Genomic DNA, 20,787 nt, shown 5'->3' with positions numbered 1-20,787 from the left:
AAACATTTTTTACTATACAATTCCACTGTTTCTACATCCAACATGAATTGGAACTGGATGTACTTTCCAAACCAACTATCAATTGCATGCACAAGCAAACAGGTACAATGGTATTGTAGGACAATTTCATTTCCACTCAGAATTAGAATTCCTGCCCAATTCAGTTCCACCTCTTGAATATCTACATCCAAACAAAACTTTAAGAGACAATACATTGGGATATGGTTTCTTAGCATTTATTATGAACCAATAGACATCACCTAATCTGCTCTGACTGTCTTTAACTGTATTGCGTTTTTGAAATATATTTTCTTGTGTATTTGCTTTGCCGGATTTTGAAGAATAGAGCCAAAAATGAAAACAAAACAAGGAAAACAGGGTGGGGGCCACCTCGAGTTCCACCGCGACGAAAAGCCAAAAGGCAAAAACAAACTAAAAATACGAGGCAAACCAACCCAAGCAAAGGGGGAATCTCCCGAATCTCCCATTCCAGGGGTCTCCGCCTGCGCGTGCGCCCCGTCGGCCTCCGGCTTTCAAGGGTTTCGCCGCTGGCGATGGACCCACCGGCGGGAGGCTCTACCGATCGCCGGGGAGCCGTGTCCGGCGCCTCCGCCGGTGCCGCGTCGTCCGGCCTCCGCCGGTACGGCCTCAACTTCTCCGCATCCAGCCTTCTCCAGGCTCCGCTCGCCGCGCTGCTCGAGTACTCAGGCGTCGTTCCTTCCGGGCCGCCATCGCAGACGGTACACCAGGCGGTCCCTTCGTCGTCGTCTGAGGCCGACGGGCTACTTTCCGCCGCTGCGGCCGGGAACGGGGAGGTCTCAATTCGGATCCAGGGCGGCCCCAACGACTCGGATGCGGCGGGCGCGGCGTCTACCGGGGCCTCCCCGGGGGACTCGATCGAGGCGACCGCTGCCACCGATGTTGACCCGGCCTCCGCGGCTGGGAGGGGTGCTGGTGCCGACGCGGAGGCGGGCGGCGGTGGCAGTGGCGGGGCGACGGGGAATGGGGCCGGGGACCGCGCCTATCAACGGTATGACGTGCACCATGTCGCGCGTTGGATCGAGCAGATACTACCATTCTCGCTGCTCCTGCTCGTCGTCTTCATACGGCAGCATCTTCAAGGTTTGATACACATTTCCCTTCCTTTTGTCCTTTCTGCAGGAATGTTGTGCTGTCTGTCTTAATGTTGCAGAGGCTATGAGCTTTGTGACCTTCGTAAGATTGTTAAACAAAATGGCTGTCCTTTTACAGCACAATTCCACAAGAACATCGTTGTGTGTGCTAATGTTTGTGGTAGTAGTAAACACAAGATAATACATTTTTAGGAGTACATGAACTTAGTTCCGGTGGTTAATGCTTGCAACTAGTTGTCATATGTTGCATTTTGATTTGTCATAACTTCTATTTAACATTTTAACTTGATGTTGTGGGAGATTATTTAGTTATTTCGGGGGTTAGGTGCACAAGAACTTAGTTCTGATGGTCAATGCTTGCAACTAGGCTGCTTCATGTTGCATTTTGATTTGGAATAGCGTCTGTTGAACTTTCCAATGTTGTGGGGGTTTACTTCAGGTAGTTTTTGGGTCATTATGGTTAAAAAGATAATGTGTTTTAGTCTGATATGGTGCCCATTAGCTTCCAATGTGTCAAATATTTATAGCCAAGTCTCAGGAGTTAGTTTCCATTATCTAACATGTTTGGACTGGCTCAAAGTAGGTCTTCTTCATTAGGTGAAATGTCATTCCTTCTCCTTCCCAATCTGGAAGATCTTGGGATTAGTTGATGAACTGTTCGAGCCAGTCTTCCATCCATGCAAACATATGCATTTTCTTCCTATTTTAAGTGATGACTCAAAAGGAACATCAAAATCTACCAATAAGACATAATTTCTTGTGTGATGAGTTTAGATTTTCATGGTTTGCAGTTATACTTGATATGGATATGGATATATCTGTCTTTTTCTCTTAGCACTTGCTGTATCTGCCAGGGAAGTCCATGCCATAATGCCAGTCAGCTTGTAGCTTGTGAATTATGGGCCAACCTTGTTCCCATACAAGAAGAGATCTGCATAAAGAGTCCTACAGCTAATGTTTTCCTATCAGTAATACTAGTGGAACCATCATTTTCCTATCCAAAATTTTGATTATTGGATTGCTTTTTATTTCTCCCTTATCCATTCCTTTTATTCACTGCCCTTATAAACCTATGGGCATGCAGATTTACTCTTCTATCAAATTATACCGAGTTAGATTTAAATTTTCTCCTTTAGTTGTATAATCCTGTTTTTGGGCAATGTTGCGATTGAGGATTTTAATGGAAGGGTTGATCTGCAGGTTTCTTTGTCACAATTTGGATTGCTGCTGTAATGTTCAAGTCAAATGATATATTGAAGAAGCAAACAGCGTTGAAGGTCTGATATTGTATTTTCAATTTTGCAAGCATATCTTAAGCAACTATTTTTAATACTCCCTCCGTCCCATATTAAGTGACTTACATTTGCCCAAATATGAATGTATCTATACCCCAAAAACGTCTAGATACATGTAATATTACATCACTTAATATGGGACGGAGGGAGTATAAAAGATGTAGAAGCCTACTGAGACAGCATTTTCTCTCCGTTATTCTCATAAATTTGTATGGATCCATAATGACTGTCTGAAATGAACACATGTTTCAGTCATGATTTGCATTAATAAAATAATAACTTCAGCAAAATAAAAGCATGGTCAAATAATACATTTCATGCGGCGCCATTCATGAACTCTAAAGGGTTTTACTTTTTATTCATAATGGCCTTCCTTCTATCCCCCGCTCACTTCGGTAATTACAAGTTAGTATAGGAAATGACAATTTCAGTGCAGCTGATGTGGAGTTATGTTTACCATTAACATTAGGTCATATAATAGTGGGTTGATCATATTATCTGTCACACTTTTTGTGGCCAAAGAAGTTGAAACCTATTTGTTAGTTTATGAAAATACTTCCCATTGCCAAGATATTGATGTCTAACTCTCTTTTTTCTTTCTCTTTTACAGAGCGAGAGAAAAGCTGCTGCGCTTGTTGGAATTACCTTAATCTTCATGATCCATGTTTTTGGCGTCTATTGGTGGTACAGGAACGATTATCTGCTTAGACCTCTGTTCATGCTTCCTCCAAAAGATATACCACCATTCTGGCATGCAATTTTTATCATCATGGTCAATGGTATTGCTACTCCCACAAACAGTTGTTCAGATTTGCTCTCATAGTACACGCTAATGCACAATAGCTGAATCTTGTCCAAGCTACACAGAATTGCCTTTCTGGCTGATATTGGCCTATTTGAATCATTTTTTACAATTTCATTTATACTAAAATTTCATTCTGAAACTGCAAATGGACTAATTCAGCTGGTCACTTTGACTTGTTGCTGATATAGTATAATTGGAGTTAGCATTGATCTTTTCATCAATTAGCTAGATTTTTAGAAATTACATAGTGCAGTGGAAAGAGTAATTTTTTGGTGCCTTCATTTGAAGGCTTTGCTTGAAGTTTTTCAAGTCCTCTCGATAGATAATTCACCTTCAGAGCAACTAAAACAGTTCCGGTGAAACACAAAAAGAGAAGTAATTGTTTGAAAACTTTTTTCAACATTTAGCGGTGCCAGAAATCCTGGAATGCTAGACTAGAAATACAGCATGAACCTGATTGTGTTTCCTTCGGAGTTTCAGGGTACTTCATTTATACTGGCAACTGATATTTTATGTTAAGTTAAAAATAACTCTCTATAGCTGGGCTGCATGGTTGTCTATTTTTTCGAAATACAGGAAACCATTTTGATTTCCTGTATTTTAGCATAGTTATTTCCAGCATAGACATTTCTAAACAAGAATTACCTGCAGATACAATGGTCCGCCAGGCAGCAATGGCCGCAAAGTGCATATTACTTATGTATTACAAGAACAGCAGAGGCCGTAACTACCGTAGGCAGGTGATGATTTCTTGTTGTTGTACTTTACATTTCTTCAGGTGATGGTCCTGTAGTCGTTCTTATATTACATTTTGTGTGGAGTGTTATACCCTGGAGACCACAAATCTAAACTGGAGGCATGAAACTCTGTTCTGTTTCCAAACTGGATTATATTTACTCTAAGAGCATTCTGTCTATCTGTAATAGTGGTACTAGTCTTGTTCCCTCAAATACCAAGCTACTCTACTGCATTAGTGTGCACAGCTACTGAATGCTCCATGACATTATCAGAACATGCAGTTTTGATTCAGCGATATTTTCTTACATTCTCTCCTAGGAAGGTTGGTATTTTTTTTTCTCACAATGGAGTCTCTGATGGTATGCCGCTTAGTGAATAACGTTGAAAATTCATCATTTGTTGAAATGCTGCTGTCTTCATCTGATGTGTACTAGAGTAGCACGTAGACGACTAAAAAAAATCCAAACATTGGTTTTCCTATCATTGTGATTTGATGCTACGAGATGAGTCATATCTCAATTGATCGCTACTCCCTCCCGTTCCATAATTCTTGACGCAGTTTAGTCTAGACACGTTTTAGTGCGTAGGTTCGTTCATTTTAGAATGAACTTGGGTCAAGAATTATGGAATGGAGGGAGTATGTTCTTACTTCTAAATTCTCCTTGTTACTGCAAGCAGACAACTTGCTTTGATTCTTTGCTAAACACTGATGGGCTTGCACCTGGTTTTGAAGATTCTTCCGTTCTTATTTTGTTAGGGACAAATGCTAACCCTTGTGGAGTACCTTCTACTTCTATATCGTGCATTGTTGCCGACGCCTGTTTGGTACCGTTTCTTTCTGAACAAGGAATATGGGAGTCTGTTCTCATCCTTAACCACTGGGCTATACCTCACTTTCAAGTTGACTTCGGTAGTTGAGAAGGTACTATTGCTTAATGCATTGTACATGCAAATTTCATGGGTCAGAAGCATAAAACATTATCTTACACATGGCTACCATCTTTTCGTTTTTGGCTATTTATCTTCCAGGTTCAATCATTCTTATCTGCAGTAAAAGCATTGTCGCGTAAAGATGTGCATTATGGGTCTTATGCGACAGCAGAACAGGTAAATAATACTGTGTTGTCAAGTATCTTAACTGAAAGTGTAATTTGCTGTAAATATTCATAATACAATTGATAATACTTATGCTACCACTCCTTGAAACCTAGGCAGTTTCCAGCATTGACTGATTAATAACACCCCCTAAAGTGTTAAAGTCTTGTTTGTTCCAAGAAGTTATTTAGCTATTTCTTTTGTAGAGTTAAAAGTCTTGCTAAATAGGAGTTTATGTATTAGTTAACTATGTTTGATCAACAAATGACCCCTGAGGATTTTTGTGGTTTTAGTGTCAGGCCCTGTTTGGAAGTGGTATATTTTATGGGTGGGCCGTTGAACGAAATACCGTCCCACCCACAAAATTTACACCCATTCCAAGCGGGGCCGTAATCTTTTTAAAGATGACTATACCACCTTTCTTATTTAGCTTTCTTTGTAAGTTCTTAGGGTGTTGATTCTCTGGGATTTAAAGAATATGAAGTAGCAGATAGGTCCTTCTGACTGTTTTACCATTTTGGTTAGGAGTTGAAACATGCTGTGGATAATGTGGGATCTTTTGTCCAATTATTAAAAAAATCTGTGTTGATGGAACTTGGTGCAGGCAATTGCTGCTGGTGATATGTGTGCCATCTGCCAGGAGAAGATGCATGTTCCTGTTCTCCTTCGCTGTAAACATATTTTCTGTGAGGATTGTGTCTCTGAATGGTAACATTCTTTGCTTATATGTCTTTTATTGTGCCTTATTGTGTCATTTATGTTTTTTTTCTTGTTCAAGGCATCTAGTTTGATGCATAATCGATATGCGTGTTCTTATTGTTTGGATATACAGTGGGTTCTTGTATATTCTTTTGTGCCTGAATTGGTGAGATGTATGGTCCATAGAATGATGAACCAGATGTTCTAGAGTTTGGTCTGTGCGGTATCTCAGTCGCATTGTGCGCTTTCATACGGACCAGAGCTTTGGGTGATGAGTTTTTTTTATTTGTAATAAGCAGGAATGCAATGGGATTTAATCGTCTTTCTTTTCAGTACTGAAGTTTTTGCGCTAATTTTATCTGCGATTCGTATCTGGAAGTTTGACAAATTACTGACTCCATCCTGTTTCTTTTGTAGGTTTGAGCGAGAACGGACTTGCCCCTTGTGTAGAGCGTTGGTAAAGCCTGCTGACATTCGGTCATTTGGTGATGGTTCTACCAGTCTTTTCTTCCAGCTCTTTTAGACTTTAATTGGCAAACCCTAACATATAACAATGACAAGCAATTGCCTGTAGGGGGGAAAAGATTAGAAATCCTTCCTTATCATGTGGCACCATTGTCGCCATATGTACCGAGGTCAATGTGAGAATGTTCATTAAAATTGTCTTACTACAAACCATTCTGTTTGTCCATATATTCAAGCGACAGTTAGAGAGCTGGTCGGTTGCAGTATCAGCATAGCTTGCAACAAAAGATCCGGAGCTGGAATGATGCTGGATGAGTGATAGAGTAAATGCGAATCCCTGAATTGACGGATCGCATCCTGCTGTTGGCTTTTATGTAAAGTTTGGTAAAAAAATCACAAGTGATGTGTCTTGGTGTATAATTGGTACTGGAGCCTGCAAGTTCTGTTTGCTAGCAGTGATTCTGTTTGGCAAGGTGGTAGAAATGTAACCTGTAAAGCTTTGGTACATGGAGTTGAAAACCATATAAAATTGTAATTGTACTTGTAACAAACAGTAAATATTACGAGGACCACAATTTTACACATATCTTAAATGAGTTGGTACCGTTGTAAGGTGAAAGTGCCGGTCAAACTATTCATTCTTGCTAGTTTCTGACTCCGCTCTTGCTGCTATGTCTTTCGGCAGTAATCTCAATTATAGTATTTCTGGAGCGACGAAGCTGATTGTCTGACTGCAAGTAATATCAGCTTGAAACATGCAGCCATTTTTATTCAGTTACAGAAATGACATCTTCAGATCTATGCACATTGTTGATGTTGCAATATTAGCTCTAGGTTTGTTGCAGAGACAACGAATTTTACCATGTTCTTGTTCATGCATCTTAAGCCATGAATCGGGTCGCATCATGATTGTACTACGGAACTTGGATCTTTTGAGTGCATACGCTATGCTAGGAACCTCTAATTGAACCCTAGATCTATCCACCGTTTCTGGAAGATGCTTCTCTTTGCTGGTTTCAATTTTCTTCTCTTTAATTTAGATTAGACAGCCCCTGCGATTAAACCCTCCATGGCAAGTTTTTCAGATATATACATACATGGTGGTCTACTTTCCTATTTAAGCCACCACCGGTGGTGCAATATAAGGGAAATCCCATTTTACTGAAGCTGGCACTACACCGTTGTTTGAATACAGTCCTTATTTAAGGAGCATCCTTATATATCAGTACCGCAAAAGCCATAGAAGATAGAACTTATCTATTGTTGCGCCGGCGTGGCCGAATCAGGGCACCCCGTGGAGCTGCATGCCAAATCCATGGCTGTCCTGAGCTCGCGTCAACTCGGCAGAAGGCACCCGACGAGCCACGAGCTCCCAGGGGTACGGGATGGGCACGTCGAATAGCGGAGGCGGTTTGAAGCATGGTGGTTGAAAATTTAGGACGCCAATGGTTCGGAGCCTTTAAGAGGTACCAAAAAAATCCCTCGCGGAAACTGGGATATATAAGCGCAGGGACGTGCTTTTATTTTATGTGGTTTCACAAATACGAGGGATCCGCTGAGGTCATTTGTTTCGTCTGAAAACATAAAAGAGTAGTTATTTTAAACTCCGGGTTGCTAGAGACGCTCTTAGCTAGTTCTGTTCCATTTGCATGTGCTCCATTTACTTCAAAAACACGAGTTGATTTGCTTCTATGTTAATACACTATGGTTCTGTACTTCGAAAAAGATTTATTTTCCTGCAATTTGTAGGGAAATTGACTCAGGAATAAAGGTAAGTCCGTCTTTGCATAATTGGTGATTTGGTGCCTAAAGCACTCAGGGCATCCGCAACAGCAGCTTCTTTTCTTTTTTTTTTCTGCATTGACTCTTTGCGTCATCCAGAGTCGACGACAAAATAATACATGTAATAGATTGTGTCTTTAGACTTACTATAATTGGTTTGTTAACATTAAATGTAACGAGTGTACAATGATGTTGACTTTTAGATGACTCAATCAATTCTTTCCTCAAGATTCTAGCTGTTCACGAAGAGTCAGTTTCCTTCTCTCTCATATTTCTCTTTCCTCCATACAAGCAAATTTCAAATAAGAGTCGGCTAAAAGCCAACCTTTGAGGATTGCCCTTAACCCGAGATCTCTAGCTACATGAAGCAAGTGCTATGTGCATCTTTTACTCAACTTAAAGTGTTAAAATTGTAGTTCGATAGTCGATCTCATAGATCCCTGTAGAATTCTACGGAAAACGTACTCAATGAAAGTTGTATATACGGCTTGGAGAAAGATCTTTCCGGATCCACCCTACAATATGGGGTAAAAAACTAACTAAATAAATTATTTTAGCTAGAAAATAAGAGTTAGAAAAAAAACAGATTCTTGAACCTTATGAGAAAGTGATTTTAGCCCACATGAGGAGCCAGACGCAGCGCCTCCCTCTGATCCGCACTCGTTGGTGGCAGGCGTGGCTGGTGTTGAGTCGTTGGCGCGGGAGGAATTGGGAGAGGATGCGAAGGCTGCAGGATATCAGGCGATCTCGATGGGGCGGCATCAGGACGGCGTCCGGCGGAACCGGCGTGTCGGCCGGCCAGGTGCCAGGGCGTCAATTGCAGCGGCGGGGCCGGGAGAGGAGATGGTGTTGGAAATATGGGCTAGAGTCAATAATAAATTTATTATTATCATATTTTTTTTTCTTAATAAATGTTTATTATCCATGTTATAATTGTATTGACATGAAACTAAATACATGGGTGGATAAATAAACAAATACGGTGTCCCTAATACAGCTCTACTAGATTAGCTCGTTGATTAAAAGATGTTTAAGGTTTCATAACCATAGACATGTGTTGTGTTGTCATTTATTAACGAGCTCATATCATTAGGAGAATGTTGTGATTTGGAGTTTCGGATGAGATCTGAACATCACGATGAGCTTCGGAATGGTCCGGAGATAAAAGATTTATATAGGGAAAAGCTGTTTCAGGGTTTTGGAAAAGTTCGGGATATTTTTCGGTATTGACCGAGAATATTTTAGAAAGTTCCGGAAGGTTCTAAAATGTTCCCGATTATTCCTGAGAATTTAATTGGGCCTCTGTAGTAATTAATTAGAGAAATCTAATTAATTATCCCCCGATGGGCCCATGCACGCCCATTATGCACGCCCATTAGGGGAAAAGGAAGCCTTCGGTGGAGCTCTCCACCACGTGGTGGAACTCCACGTGCGTGGGGAGGCCGGGTAGAAGGAGAAATCCTTCCGGGACTCCCCTGGCCGGCCCTAGCCCCTTCTTGGAGGAGGGGCAAACCCTGACCACCACCCCCTATATAAATAGAGGCGAGGGGCAGGGGGAGAGAACACACCAAGCTCTCGGCTAGATCTCTCTCCCCCGAGCCCCTCTCCTCCTCCTCTCTCGCGCGGAGCAAAGCCCTGCCCGCGGAGCTCTCCACCATAGCTACCACCACGCTCGTGCTGCTGAAATCTCATCGACCTCTTCCCTTCGCTTGCTGGATCAAGAAGGAGGAGACGACGTAAAGCTGAACTTGTGGATACCAAGGAGGTGCCGTCGGTTCGGCACTGAGATTGATCTCATCGAAAGTTCCACTACGCCAACAACGATCCCGTGATCGTAACGCTTTGTGGTCTACGAGGGTATGATGTTCATCATTCCTCTCGTTACTTACATCTAGTAGATATGATCTTGGGTTTCTTCCGCACTTCTCGTAGGAATTTTTTTATTTTCCATGCAACGAACCCATCAGTGGTATCAGAGCTAGATCTATGCGTAAATGTTTTGTACGAGTAGAACACAACTTGGTTGTGGGCGTTGATGTTCATGTTGCTACCTCTTTTGTGCACTTTGGATTTTGCGGGATAGTGGGATGAAGCGGTTCGGACCAACCTTACTTGTCATCGCACAAGAGACCGGTTCCGCAATTGACATGCAACTTGTATTGCATATGTGGCTGGCGGGTGTCTATCTCTCCCACTATAGTTGAAATCTGATTTGCAACGAGAGGCCTATACAGTTAATAAGCACGTATATCACCGTTGTGGTTTTTTTGCGTAAGTAAGAACGGTTCTTTTAGTGCAGCCCCTAAAGCCACGTAAAACATGCAACTGTTGGAAATATGCCCTAGAGGCAATAATAAATTTGTTATTATCATATTTCATTGTTCTTGATAAATGTTTATTGCCCATGCTATAATTGTATTGATTGGAAACTCAAATACATGTGTGGATAAATAAACAAATACCGTGTCCCTAATACGCCTCTACTAGATTAGCTCGTTGATTAAAGATGGTTAAGGTTTCCTAACCATAGACATGTGTTGTCATTTAATAACGAGGTCATATCATTAAGAGAATGATGTGATGGACAGACCCAAACCTAAACATAGCTTTTGATCGTGTCACTTAAGTTTAAGTTGCTTATGTTTTATTATGTCAAGTATTATTTCTTTAGACCATGAGATCATGCCACTCCCTAGTACCGGAAAATACTTTGTGGGCATCAACCGTCATCTCGTAACTGGGTGATCATAAAGGTGTTTTTCAGGTATCCCAGAAGGTGCTTGTTGGGTTGTATGGATCAAGACTGGGATTTGTCACTCCTTGTGACGGAGAGATATCTCTGGGCCCTCTCGGTAATATAACATCCTAATGAGCTTGCAAGCATGCGACTAATGTGTTTAGTTACGGGGGTATTATATTACGGAACGAGTAAAGAGAACTTGCCGGTAACGAGATTAAACTAGGTATGGCGATACCGACGATCAAATCTCGGGCAAGTAATATATCGCGAGACAAAGAGAATTGGATACTGGATTAATTGAATCCTCGACATAGTGGTTCAACCGATGAGATCTTCGTGGAATATGTGGGAACTATTATGGACATCCAGGTCCCGCTATTGGTTATTGATATTTGATCATGTCCACATGTTCTCGAACCCGTAGGGTCACACACTTAACGTTTCATGTTGCTTGGGTTAGATGAGATAAATGATGATGATATCGAATTATGATTCGGAGTCTTGGATGGGATCCTAGACGCAACGAGGAGCTCCGGAATGTTCCGGAGATAAAGATTTATATATGGAAAGTTGTTTTCAGGGTTCTGGAAAGTTTGGAATATTTCCCGGTTTTGACCGGGAAGCTTCTAGAAGGTTCCGGAGGGATCCGGAGGGTTCCACCTTGAGGCCCACCTATCCCTGGGCTAAATGGGCCTGTGAGGGAGCACCCTGGCCTTAATGGGCCGAGGGGCTAGCCCACAGGGCCCATGCGGCCAGGAGGAGAGTCCTGGCCGCGGGAGAGTCCTGGCCGCATGAGAGTCCTGGCCGCGGGATAGTCCTGGCCGGCCACGCCTCCTCTACCCCTATATAAATAGAAGGGGGGGCAAGGGAGAGAGACACCCCAAGCTTTCAGTTGGATCTCTCTCCCCTGAGCCCTCCTCTCCTCCTCTTCTCATGCGCAAGGCGTAGCCCTGCCCGTGAGAATATTCACCATAGTCACCACGCCGTCGTGCTGCCGGGATCTCGTCTACCTCTCCCTCTCGCTTGCTGGATCGAGGAAGGAGGAGACAACGTGAAGCTGAACGTGTGGATACCAAGGAGGTGCTGTCCGTTCGGCACTGAGATTGATCTCATTGAAAGTTCCACTACACCAACAACGATCTCGTGATCGTAACGCTTAGCGGTCTACGAGGGTATGGTGTTCATGATCCCTCTTGTTACATACATCTAGTATATATATTCTTGGGTTTCTTCCGCACTTCTCGTAGGAAAATTTTTGTTTCCTATGCAACGAACCCAACAGCAACAACAAAGTAGAAGCGTCTAACTTGTTTTGCAGGGGCATGTGATGTGGTATGGCCAAGATATGATATGATATATTTGATGTATGAGATGATCATGTTTTGTAATATTTCACGACTTGCATGTCGATGAGTTTGGCAACCGGCAAGAGCCGTATGGTTGTCTCATTAATTATTGTATGTGTTGGGGAACGCGGTATGCTACGCTAGCACAAAATAAAATTTTCTACCGCTTCCGCCCGGATCAATGCTGTAGATAATGGATCACGAGATTACCACTAGACGCGCAGACCCGTAGCGGAAGTAGAGTCGATGTAGCGCGTCGATGCCGAGTAGTCGAACAGCCTGCTCCTCCTCGCCGATCCCACGAACAGTTCGTCCAAGCGCCGCAGGTGCCGCGCCTCCGAGGTATCCACACGTACAGGGAGGAACTCCGTGCGGCGGACTGCTAGATCCGATCGCAAGGCTTTGGGCGTGGAGGTGCGACGGCCGAGTCTAACTCGCGTCTCAACTGGGGTTACCCTAGATGGGTTGGTCTCCTCCACTTATATAGACGTCCCTAGTGGGCTCAACACTTGAGGCCCATTAGGAGTCCAAGCCCGATACGAGTTGGATCCGATCCAACTCGGTTCCCACCCCTTAAGCGTGTGACCCTTCAGGTTCGCGGTCAGTCGGCCACGACTACGAGCTCGGACTGCGGGCCCGAGTAACACCTTACTCGTCCACTGGCACCGACTCAAGTCGATAGTTGGTAGCGGCGCCTAGCAGCACGTGCCAACTCCCGAGTAACCACAAGGTATATTGACGAACCATACAATGTGTCATATGCAACATTCCTTTTGCCTCGCGATATGTGTGTCGAGCTCAAGGCGAGTGCGTGTCATCCTCGTGGATAGCTCGAGTCTCTTCTCGTTCCTGTGATACAGATTCCCGAACGGGTTAACACTTAACCCAAGTCGCATGGCCATGCTTTCCGAATCTGATCACTCGAGAGGGCCCAGAGATATCTCTCCGAACAGGAGGGGCAAATCCCATCTTGATCAACCATGACTCGCAGTATGTTTCTCAGCAAACCCGAAAGCTACCTTTATAACCACCCAGTTACGGAGTAGCGTTTGGCAACCCCTAAGTAGGCCGATTCACATCCCAAGCTCATACGATGACCTCAGGTCTAGGACTGGCATATACATCGTACTTGAGACTAACAAATGACAATCATCTCGTTGTGTCTCAGTGCGGGTCTGTCCGACTCAACAATCTCATTGTCGAGTCCATGCTATCAGTCGGCAACACCTTGCCCTATGACTTGTGAAACATAGTCATCATACTGATTCACATTGCTAGTCTAGATTATGTGTCCGCATAACCTCAATGACTAGGGACCATTAGAACAACATCATAGAATACATAGTCTCACAAACAAATCACGTATTTATTGATACATATCAGTGATGATGTTCAAGGACAATAACAATAACTCATGAATACATAGGAAATAACATCATCACATGATTGCCTCTAGGGCATATCTCCAACAGTATGACCTTCGTGTCAACGTTTTAATCGCCATGTAATTGCTTTACTTTATCGCTAGTAGTAGCAATAGTTGTAGTAGCAATAGTTGGTGGAGGCAACTATACTTGTCACCTGAGGACCTAGGCGACAGGCTGGTGATGATGGAGATCATGCCCGTGCTTTGGAGATGGAGATCAAAGGCACATGAAGAAAAGATCATATCATGTCACATTATGTATGCATGTGATGTTTATCCCTTTTATGCATCTTATTTTGCTTAGTTGACAACGGTAGAATTATAAGATGACCCCTCATTATTAATATCAAGATAATAATGTGTTCTCCCTTAGTATGCACCGTTGCGAAAGTTCGTTGTTTTCAAGCACCACGTGATGATCGGGTGTTACAAACTCTACGTTCGCATACAACGGGTGTAAGCCAGTTTTATACATGCAGAAATACTTTGGTTAACTTGACGAGCCTAGCATGTACTGTCGGAGTAGGGATCTCCGGCACCGGGGATGCCGAGCAGCCCCCTTTTTGGTTCGATGGAGGGCGAAGGCGATTGCTCCGGCGATCGCCGGCGTGGCTAATGACACGAAGTGTCGAGGCGTGAGTTTACCCAGGTTCGGGCCACCCGGAGGTGTAATACCCTATGACTGCTTGGAGTTGTATTCACGACAATGTGTGTGTTTACATGTTGTCCGGTGATACGGGTGCGGGTGGCCCGATCTTTCGATGAGATTGATAACTCTCGATTTGGGTAGGAGGTGACGTTGACGATCCGACTACGGCCTAGCAGGCAGCGCCTTAGCAATCGATACACCAACTCCAGAGGGTTATTGATCACGCGGGGGCACGATCAACCTGACCACGAAGGTCTTTGTTCCTGCAAGCAATCGAAGAACAAGATAAATAGCGGATGCAATCTAAAATTGCGAATATACTATATCAAACCAATGTCTCAACGAGACGATAAGTTGGGGTTCCGAAAGCGGTAAAACAGGTGGTCTAACCGACACACGCGATTACACGAAGTAGTAGCGATGGCTAACTTTTAACTAAACAAAACCCAAGGCTCCTTAGGGGGGCTCATGGGGTATATAAAGGAGGAGGGAGAGATATTTTCGTCCACCTTCAATAAGGAGTCCGAAATCCAACTCTATCTCTAACTTTCCTAACAAACTACAACTCTTTAGGAAACAGAAAAACAGATCCGTCAGCTTGTTTTGTCCGCCACGGTCAGCTCGCGTCGAATCTCTTGATGGGGCCAGATCCGTTGGAAAGGTCTTGTAATTGTCTTTCCAACAAGTACTTGTTTGCTTGATTTGGACTCCGGATGCGGCCTGGGTGATTAAAACAAATTCGGGTCTCCTGGCAGCTCGGACCCGAATCGGATTCAACTTTAATTCGTGATATCTTTCTCTAGCAAGCTCCGAATCATGTGCCGTTTGATTTGTTGGAAAGTACACTTGAAATCCTTCCCTCTGAACTGTATGAATGCTTGATTCTTGTTGGCCCTCCCGTTCGCCTCCATCATATCTCATCTTGACCTTGGACTTGAAAAGCTCGACAAGATGCCTACGTAATAAAACTAGACAAGATAGTAGTAGCTCCGCCTCTTCATAAATATGACAATGAAAACAATTACTACTTGAATTCACCTGATTATAAATCTTGTCAAATATTATAGAATTGAGGGTACCAAAGGTCGTATCCATGGTTAGCATGTCCATATCATCCTCCCTTTCTTGAAAGGAAAGCCGTCCTCGGCGTCGTTTGTGCTGTAAAGAGACTGACAAAATAGACAAAGTGTGTGCATGGTATATGTATATGTCATCCATCTTTATACATCTCCTTTCTTGCACAATTAATCTTTTATAACAAAGTCTTATGAGATAATTAGTAAAACAATCATGATGAATAACATTCCAGCAAGAAGATTGACAATATTGTTTGCATTTATAAGCGAAACGATTTCTTGTATTTGGTTTGCACCGCTCACCATTACACCATCCCAACATTGGAGAATAATAATGAATAGTATTCAAATTAGTTACTACAATATGCTGAAATTTAGAGCAAGTCAAAGCACTAATATTCAAACAAGCATGTAAATAACTATTTGGCAAATAATCAACACCTATATTGGAGGTCCTATCAAAATGATTAAGCATGTGCAAAAATTTATTTGCTCCCAAGAGAGGAAAATTATCACAAGTAATGCAAATCTCATGCACCATCTCATGCACCAAAATGTTATTGTTCACATCATGTTGTCCAATTAAATGAATTGTGTATCCATGAACAGCAAAAGATTTCGAAATTGTTAACTCACACAGTTTATCCATTGCATGCGACAAATACATGGGACTATCAAGTGCAATATAACACAAAGAATTAATAGGTGGATCGTTCTCAATCACTCCATGTGTAATTAAGTCGACACAACCTAAACCAAATTTATCTACATCACATGTTTCTCCCAAAACATTAGTTATTTCCTCACATGATTCATTCTCATCAATATCAAAATTAATATGTGCACTCAAATCATTAGAAGAATTAATTTCAGCAGTAGGTGCACTCAAATCAGCATGTAAATCAACAATTTCACATGGTGCACAAAATTCAACGGGTATCTCATTTATTTCATCATATGTCATATTTTGTTCAGCAACACAATCATCTTTATCATTACCTTGTAGACTAACACGTTTCTTGTACACCTTCTCTCCAATTTCCTCTCCGCTTCACGAGCAAGATTAAGCAAACACAATAGAGAGTCGTATTTTCCGTATTCAATTATGTAAGAAATATCAAAGTTAAGCCCACAATAAAACCTATCCATTTTTCTTTGTTCGGTTTCATCTAAACCAGATCGCAAGGTTAAAATTTAGAACTCATGGTAGTAATCATCAACTGTTTTATCATCTTGTGTCAAACGTCGTAATTTGGAACGCAACTCATAAGCATAACTTGGAGGAACATATTTTTCTCTCATGATTTTCTTCATATCAATCCAAGTGTGAGGTATTTTGTTTTCTCTAACTATCTCACACCACCATGATAATGCATCAAAACGAAATTTACTACTAGCAATTTGGACCTTACGACTATCTAGTACATGGAAGCATGTGAATTGTTCAGTTAAAGCTAGCTCCCAATCTATATACGTTTCAGCATCATTTTCCCCCTCAAAGAAAGGTACACACAATTTAATTGTATTAGAAGGATTGTTTGTACCGTTGCCGTGGCATTATCAACAAGAGACGTGGAGGATGGCCGTGGTGAAAAGCACTCATCGCGGTCACGGGATAGCATCGGTCTAGTTGCCATGCTTCGTGTAAGTCCTGTCATGGTTAGTAGAAAACAAGAAACAAATCACAGTAATATGTTCCTATCAACTACTAGGATGTGGCTACAAGTCGCTCAACTCTCAAGCTAAAAATCAAGTTCTTACAAGTTCTTACCATGCAAAACAGGAAGGTGATGGCCAGCAGCGTGACCAAGCCCTCCGAATATTAAATGTATCAATGCCTCGGTAACAAACCAACCTAGGTGTAGAATCTGTGGAGCTTGGAGGCTTTTGTGAGTAGCAAGGAATAGCAAATAATCAAATCAGCAATGCAAAGTTGAAAATATGCTCAATAATGCTAGTCCTAGCTGCTGGAGTCGATAAGAACGAATTACAGAAATAATCTAAGCCTAGATACTGAAGAAGGTAGGATAGAAAGATGGCACAACAAGTAAATCCCTGGGATTTTTTTTTCTTTTTTTTTTCTTTTTGTGGCCTTCTGTTTGGCTTCTTATTCTTTTCTTCTTCTTTTTTTTTTCTTTTTTTAACCCCAGAAACTCACGCAAAAGAAGGACCGGAAAACTGTACGTCGGTCTGTCGAAGAACAGCAAAGGCTGCAGTAAGAAAAATTCATAAAAATACGAAAAAATATGGGTTAGAAGGGTATCGACACAAGCTTTCCAGCAAAGGCAAGATCACTCAAGACGGATGTCGGACGGTGGAGAAAACTGAGAAAAACCGGGCTGCAGCGACGCCGGAAAACGGATGCAGAAACTTGGAAGCTATGAAAGTGCACCTTACAAACCGAATTTGAGGGTCAAAGTGCAGGGCAACGCCCTGGATATTTTCTGATGCGTCTCGTCGTGAGCTTTCCAAAAAGTCGAAGAACGTCTAAATCCGAGTTGGTACGCAAAAGATACGCCCGTTTTACTGAACACGGGTCAAACCCACCCGAAACTAAAATTCTACTCGGACTCGGGTCCGAAACTGACTCAAACTCTTTCTCTTTTTTTTTTCGATTTTTTTCTTTCTTTCTTTCCTTTTTTTTTCTTCTTTCCTTTCTTTTTTTTCAACTTTCCAAACAACTTGATCTCTAAACAAAATTTGATCTATGATGAAACACTTTCCAAAAGCACTCCTTATTGGACTCGGACTCGGACTCGCGGCTGAAAAGTATAACTTGCCGACTCGATGTAGAACTCAAAGAGGGACACAGTGTAGGACTTGACGAGGGACTCGGTGTAGGACTCAAAGAGGGACTCGGTATAGTATATGTTGGCGGCGGGAGATTATGGCGGTGGTGTGGCAGGAAGTTTGGCGGCGGAAGATTGATGAAGGAAACCTGCGTCACACGAAGAACAAGAAAACCAAAAGCAAGTTCGATCTAGTAGAAAAAATCTGAAAAACGATCCAATCTAATCCAGCAACTCGACACGATTAATGCAGCAAAGATTCAACAATGCAAATACTAAAGTGAAAATTGCAAGGCTCAGATTGGTTCTAGGACAAGGTAACTAATTCTAATTTTTGTTTGGCTTTTTCTGGACGATAGTTAAAACAGATCTAAACTACGGATAAAATGGAAAAATCTCACTGAGCAACCTTAAGCTCTGATACCACGTGATACGGGTGCGGGTGGCCCGATCTTTCGATGAGATTGATAACTCTCGATTTGGGTAGGAGGTGACGTTGACGATCCGACTACGGCCTAGCAGGCAGCGCCTTAGCAATCGAGACACCAACTCCAGAGGGTTATTGATCACGCGGGGGCACGATCAACCTGACCACGAAGGTCTTTGTTCCTACAAGCAATCGAAGAACAAGATAAATAGCGGATGCAATCTAAAATTGCGAATATACTATATCAAACCAATGTCTCAACGAGACGATAAGTTGGGGTTCCGAAAGCGGTAAAACAGGTGGTCTAACCGACACACGCGATTACACGAAGTAGTAGCGATGGCTAACTTTTAACTAAACAAAACCCAAGGCTCCTTAGGGGGGCTCATGGGGTATATAAAGGAGGAGGGAGAGATATTTTCGTCCACCTTCAATAAGGAGTCCGAAATCCAACTCTATCTCTAACTTTCCTAACAAACTACAACTCTTTAGGAAACAGAAAAACAGATCCGTCAGCTTGTTTTGTCCGCCACGGTCAGCTCGCGTCGAATCTCTTGATGGGGCCAGATCCGTTGGAAAGGTCTTGTAATTGTCTTTCCAACAAGTACTTGTTTGCTTGATTTGGACTCCGGATGCGGCCTGGGTGATTAAAACAAATTCGGGTCTCCTGGCAGCTCGGACCCGAATCGGATTCAACTTTAATTCGTGATATCTTTCTCTAGCAAGCTCCGAATCATGTGCCGTTTGATTTGTTGGAAAGTACACTTGAAATCCTTCCCTCTCAGCTGTATGAATGCTTGATTCTTGTTGGCCCTCCCGTTCGCCTCCATCATATCTCATCTTGACCTTGGACTTGAAAAGCTCGACAAGATGCCTACGTAATAAAACGAGACAAGATAGTAGTAGCTCCGCCTCTTCATAAATATGACAATGAAAACAATTACTACTTGAATTCACCTGATTATAAATCTTGTCAAATATTATAGAATTGAGGGTACCAAAGGTCGTATCCATGGTTAGCATGTCCATATCACCCGGGAGGTTCCCGAGGGAGCTACTTGCTCTCCTAAGAGAGTTTTCTGTGTACAGGAGCAACACTCCTTGCTACTACTGACTATGACCCAACTGGAACTAGAACCCTCTGACCGGTGGCATTGGTCCTCCTTTTATAGACAAGGGCACACCACAGGTGCCGATGCATGCAGCGCGACACGTTTCCTACATGCGTGTCATTGCCAAAAATTACATTACTGTTGGTCCACGCTGGGCGCCATGCAGCGCCCAAGCCACTGTACACGGTAGAAAAAATTTATTATAGGGTAGACGCCCTAGCCTTGCTGAGCAAGACTAGCCCTGCCGATGTGACTCCTGTCGGTGCATTAAATGCTCTGCGTCCGCTGTCTCGTTCTGTCTTCACTTTCTGCGGGCCTCGCCTGCATGCCCGAGCGCGGGTTGCTGGGGAGCCCCTTCCCGGCTAGCGCGCCCGGCCCATTTCCAGGGCAGCGTTCCTTCCACTTCCCGGGACCAGAGTTCCCGGGTACCCACCGAAGTGGGTGCTTCTCCTGTTCCGACCCTTGGCTTTGTCTTCACCAACGACCGTCTCCTTGGGGCGGGCTTCCCGGGCCTATCGTTCCTGGGAGGCCAACCTGGCGGGGTTTTGTCACTCGCAACCCACGCATCCCATATCAGTGGGACCCCGTGGGCCACTGGTACGACAGTAGCCCCCGGACGTGGGCCGGCAGCCTTGAGGCCCCGGTGAGTGCTATCCTTGGTCGATTGCCGGGCTACGCCCTATCCGGCGCGTGGGTCCCGAGGGGAGTATCTCGGCACCCGGCCTTGTGGGCCCCATTTACATTTCGTGCCTTTTCCCCCATAATCGCTAGGGAGTTAAGGCCACGTCGCGCACCCCCATCTTAATTCCCGATTCTTTAGGGCACTTTATTGCCGATCGTGGGGGTGTCCGTTGCAGCACGCCAGCCCCGATATATACCCGAGGCTGGTGGCGGGCACTCCCCATTGCTTCCTGCTTCCGCCATTGCCTCCCAAGCTCTCCGCACCCCAACTCCAACCAAACCATTCCCCCACTCCCGCCGATGTCTTCCAAGGGCCAGAACCGACCCAAGGGGAGCACCAGCAAAGGAGAGAAGCGTGAGAAGGCCAGCAAGAAGGAGCTGTCAGACTGAGCTCGAAAGGATAAAGAGATGCGGGCCAAGTTCGCCTTCTTCCCCCCCGGATACAACAGCGAGGGGGTGGAGAAGCTGATCTTGGCGCTCGCCACCAAGCATAACGAGCACGGGCCGACGCGGGTTCTCCCCGTCGGCG

At 43.6% G+C, this 20,787-nt stretch overlaps 1 protein-coding gene across 1 annotated transcript; it reads left to right on the top strand.

Moving 5' to 3' along the window:
- Nucleotides 1-451: 451 nt before the first annotated feature.
- LOC100831035 (RING finger and transmembrane domain-containing protein 2) lies at nucleotides 452-6,849 on the top strand. The gene is made up of 8 exons (XM_003568644.4): nucleotides 452-1,122; nucleotides 2,334-2,410; nucleotides 3,039-3,207; nucleotides 3,885-3,973; nucleotides 4,729-4,893; nucleotides 5,001-5,078; nucleotides 5,671-5,774; nucleotides 6,183-6,849. Exons 1-8 carry the CDS (start codon nucleotides 555-557, stop codon nucleotides 6,286-6,288), a joined length of 1,356 nt encoding a protein of 451 aa, XP_003568692.1. The 5' UTR covers nucleotides 452-554; the 3' UTR covers nucleotides 6,289-6,849.
- Nucleotides 6,850-20,787: the final 13,938 nt, after the last annotated feature.

This window comes from Brachypodium distachyon, chromosome 2 (genome assembly GCF_000005505.3).
Source record: "Brachypodium distachyon strain Bd21 chromosome 2, Brachypodium_distachyon_v3.0, whole genome shotgun sequence".
NCBI classification, from domain to species: domain Eukaryota; kingdom Viridiplantae; phylum Streptophyta; class Magnoliopsida; order Poales; family Poaceae; genus Brachypodium; species Brachypodium distachyon.
Note: the sequence above shows the minus strand (reverse complement) of the source record. Positions and strands in the feature narration are given on the sequence as shown.

Coding starts and splice junctions, on each gene's coding strand:
- LOC100831035 (XM_003568644.4), top strand. CDS start 555: ATGGACCCACCGGCGGGAGGCTCTACCGATCGCCGGGGAGCCGTGTCC. Junction 3,208..3,884: donor TTTTATCATCATGGTCAATG/GTATTGCTACTC, acceptor AATTACCTGCAG/ATACAATGGTCCGCCAGGCA. Junction 3,974..4,728: donor GCCGTAACTACCGTAGGCAG/GTGATGATTTCT, acceptor TTATTTTGTTAG/GGACAAATGCTAACCCTTGT.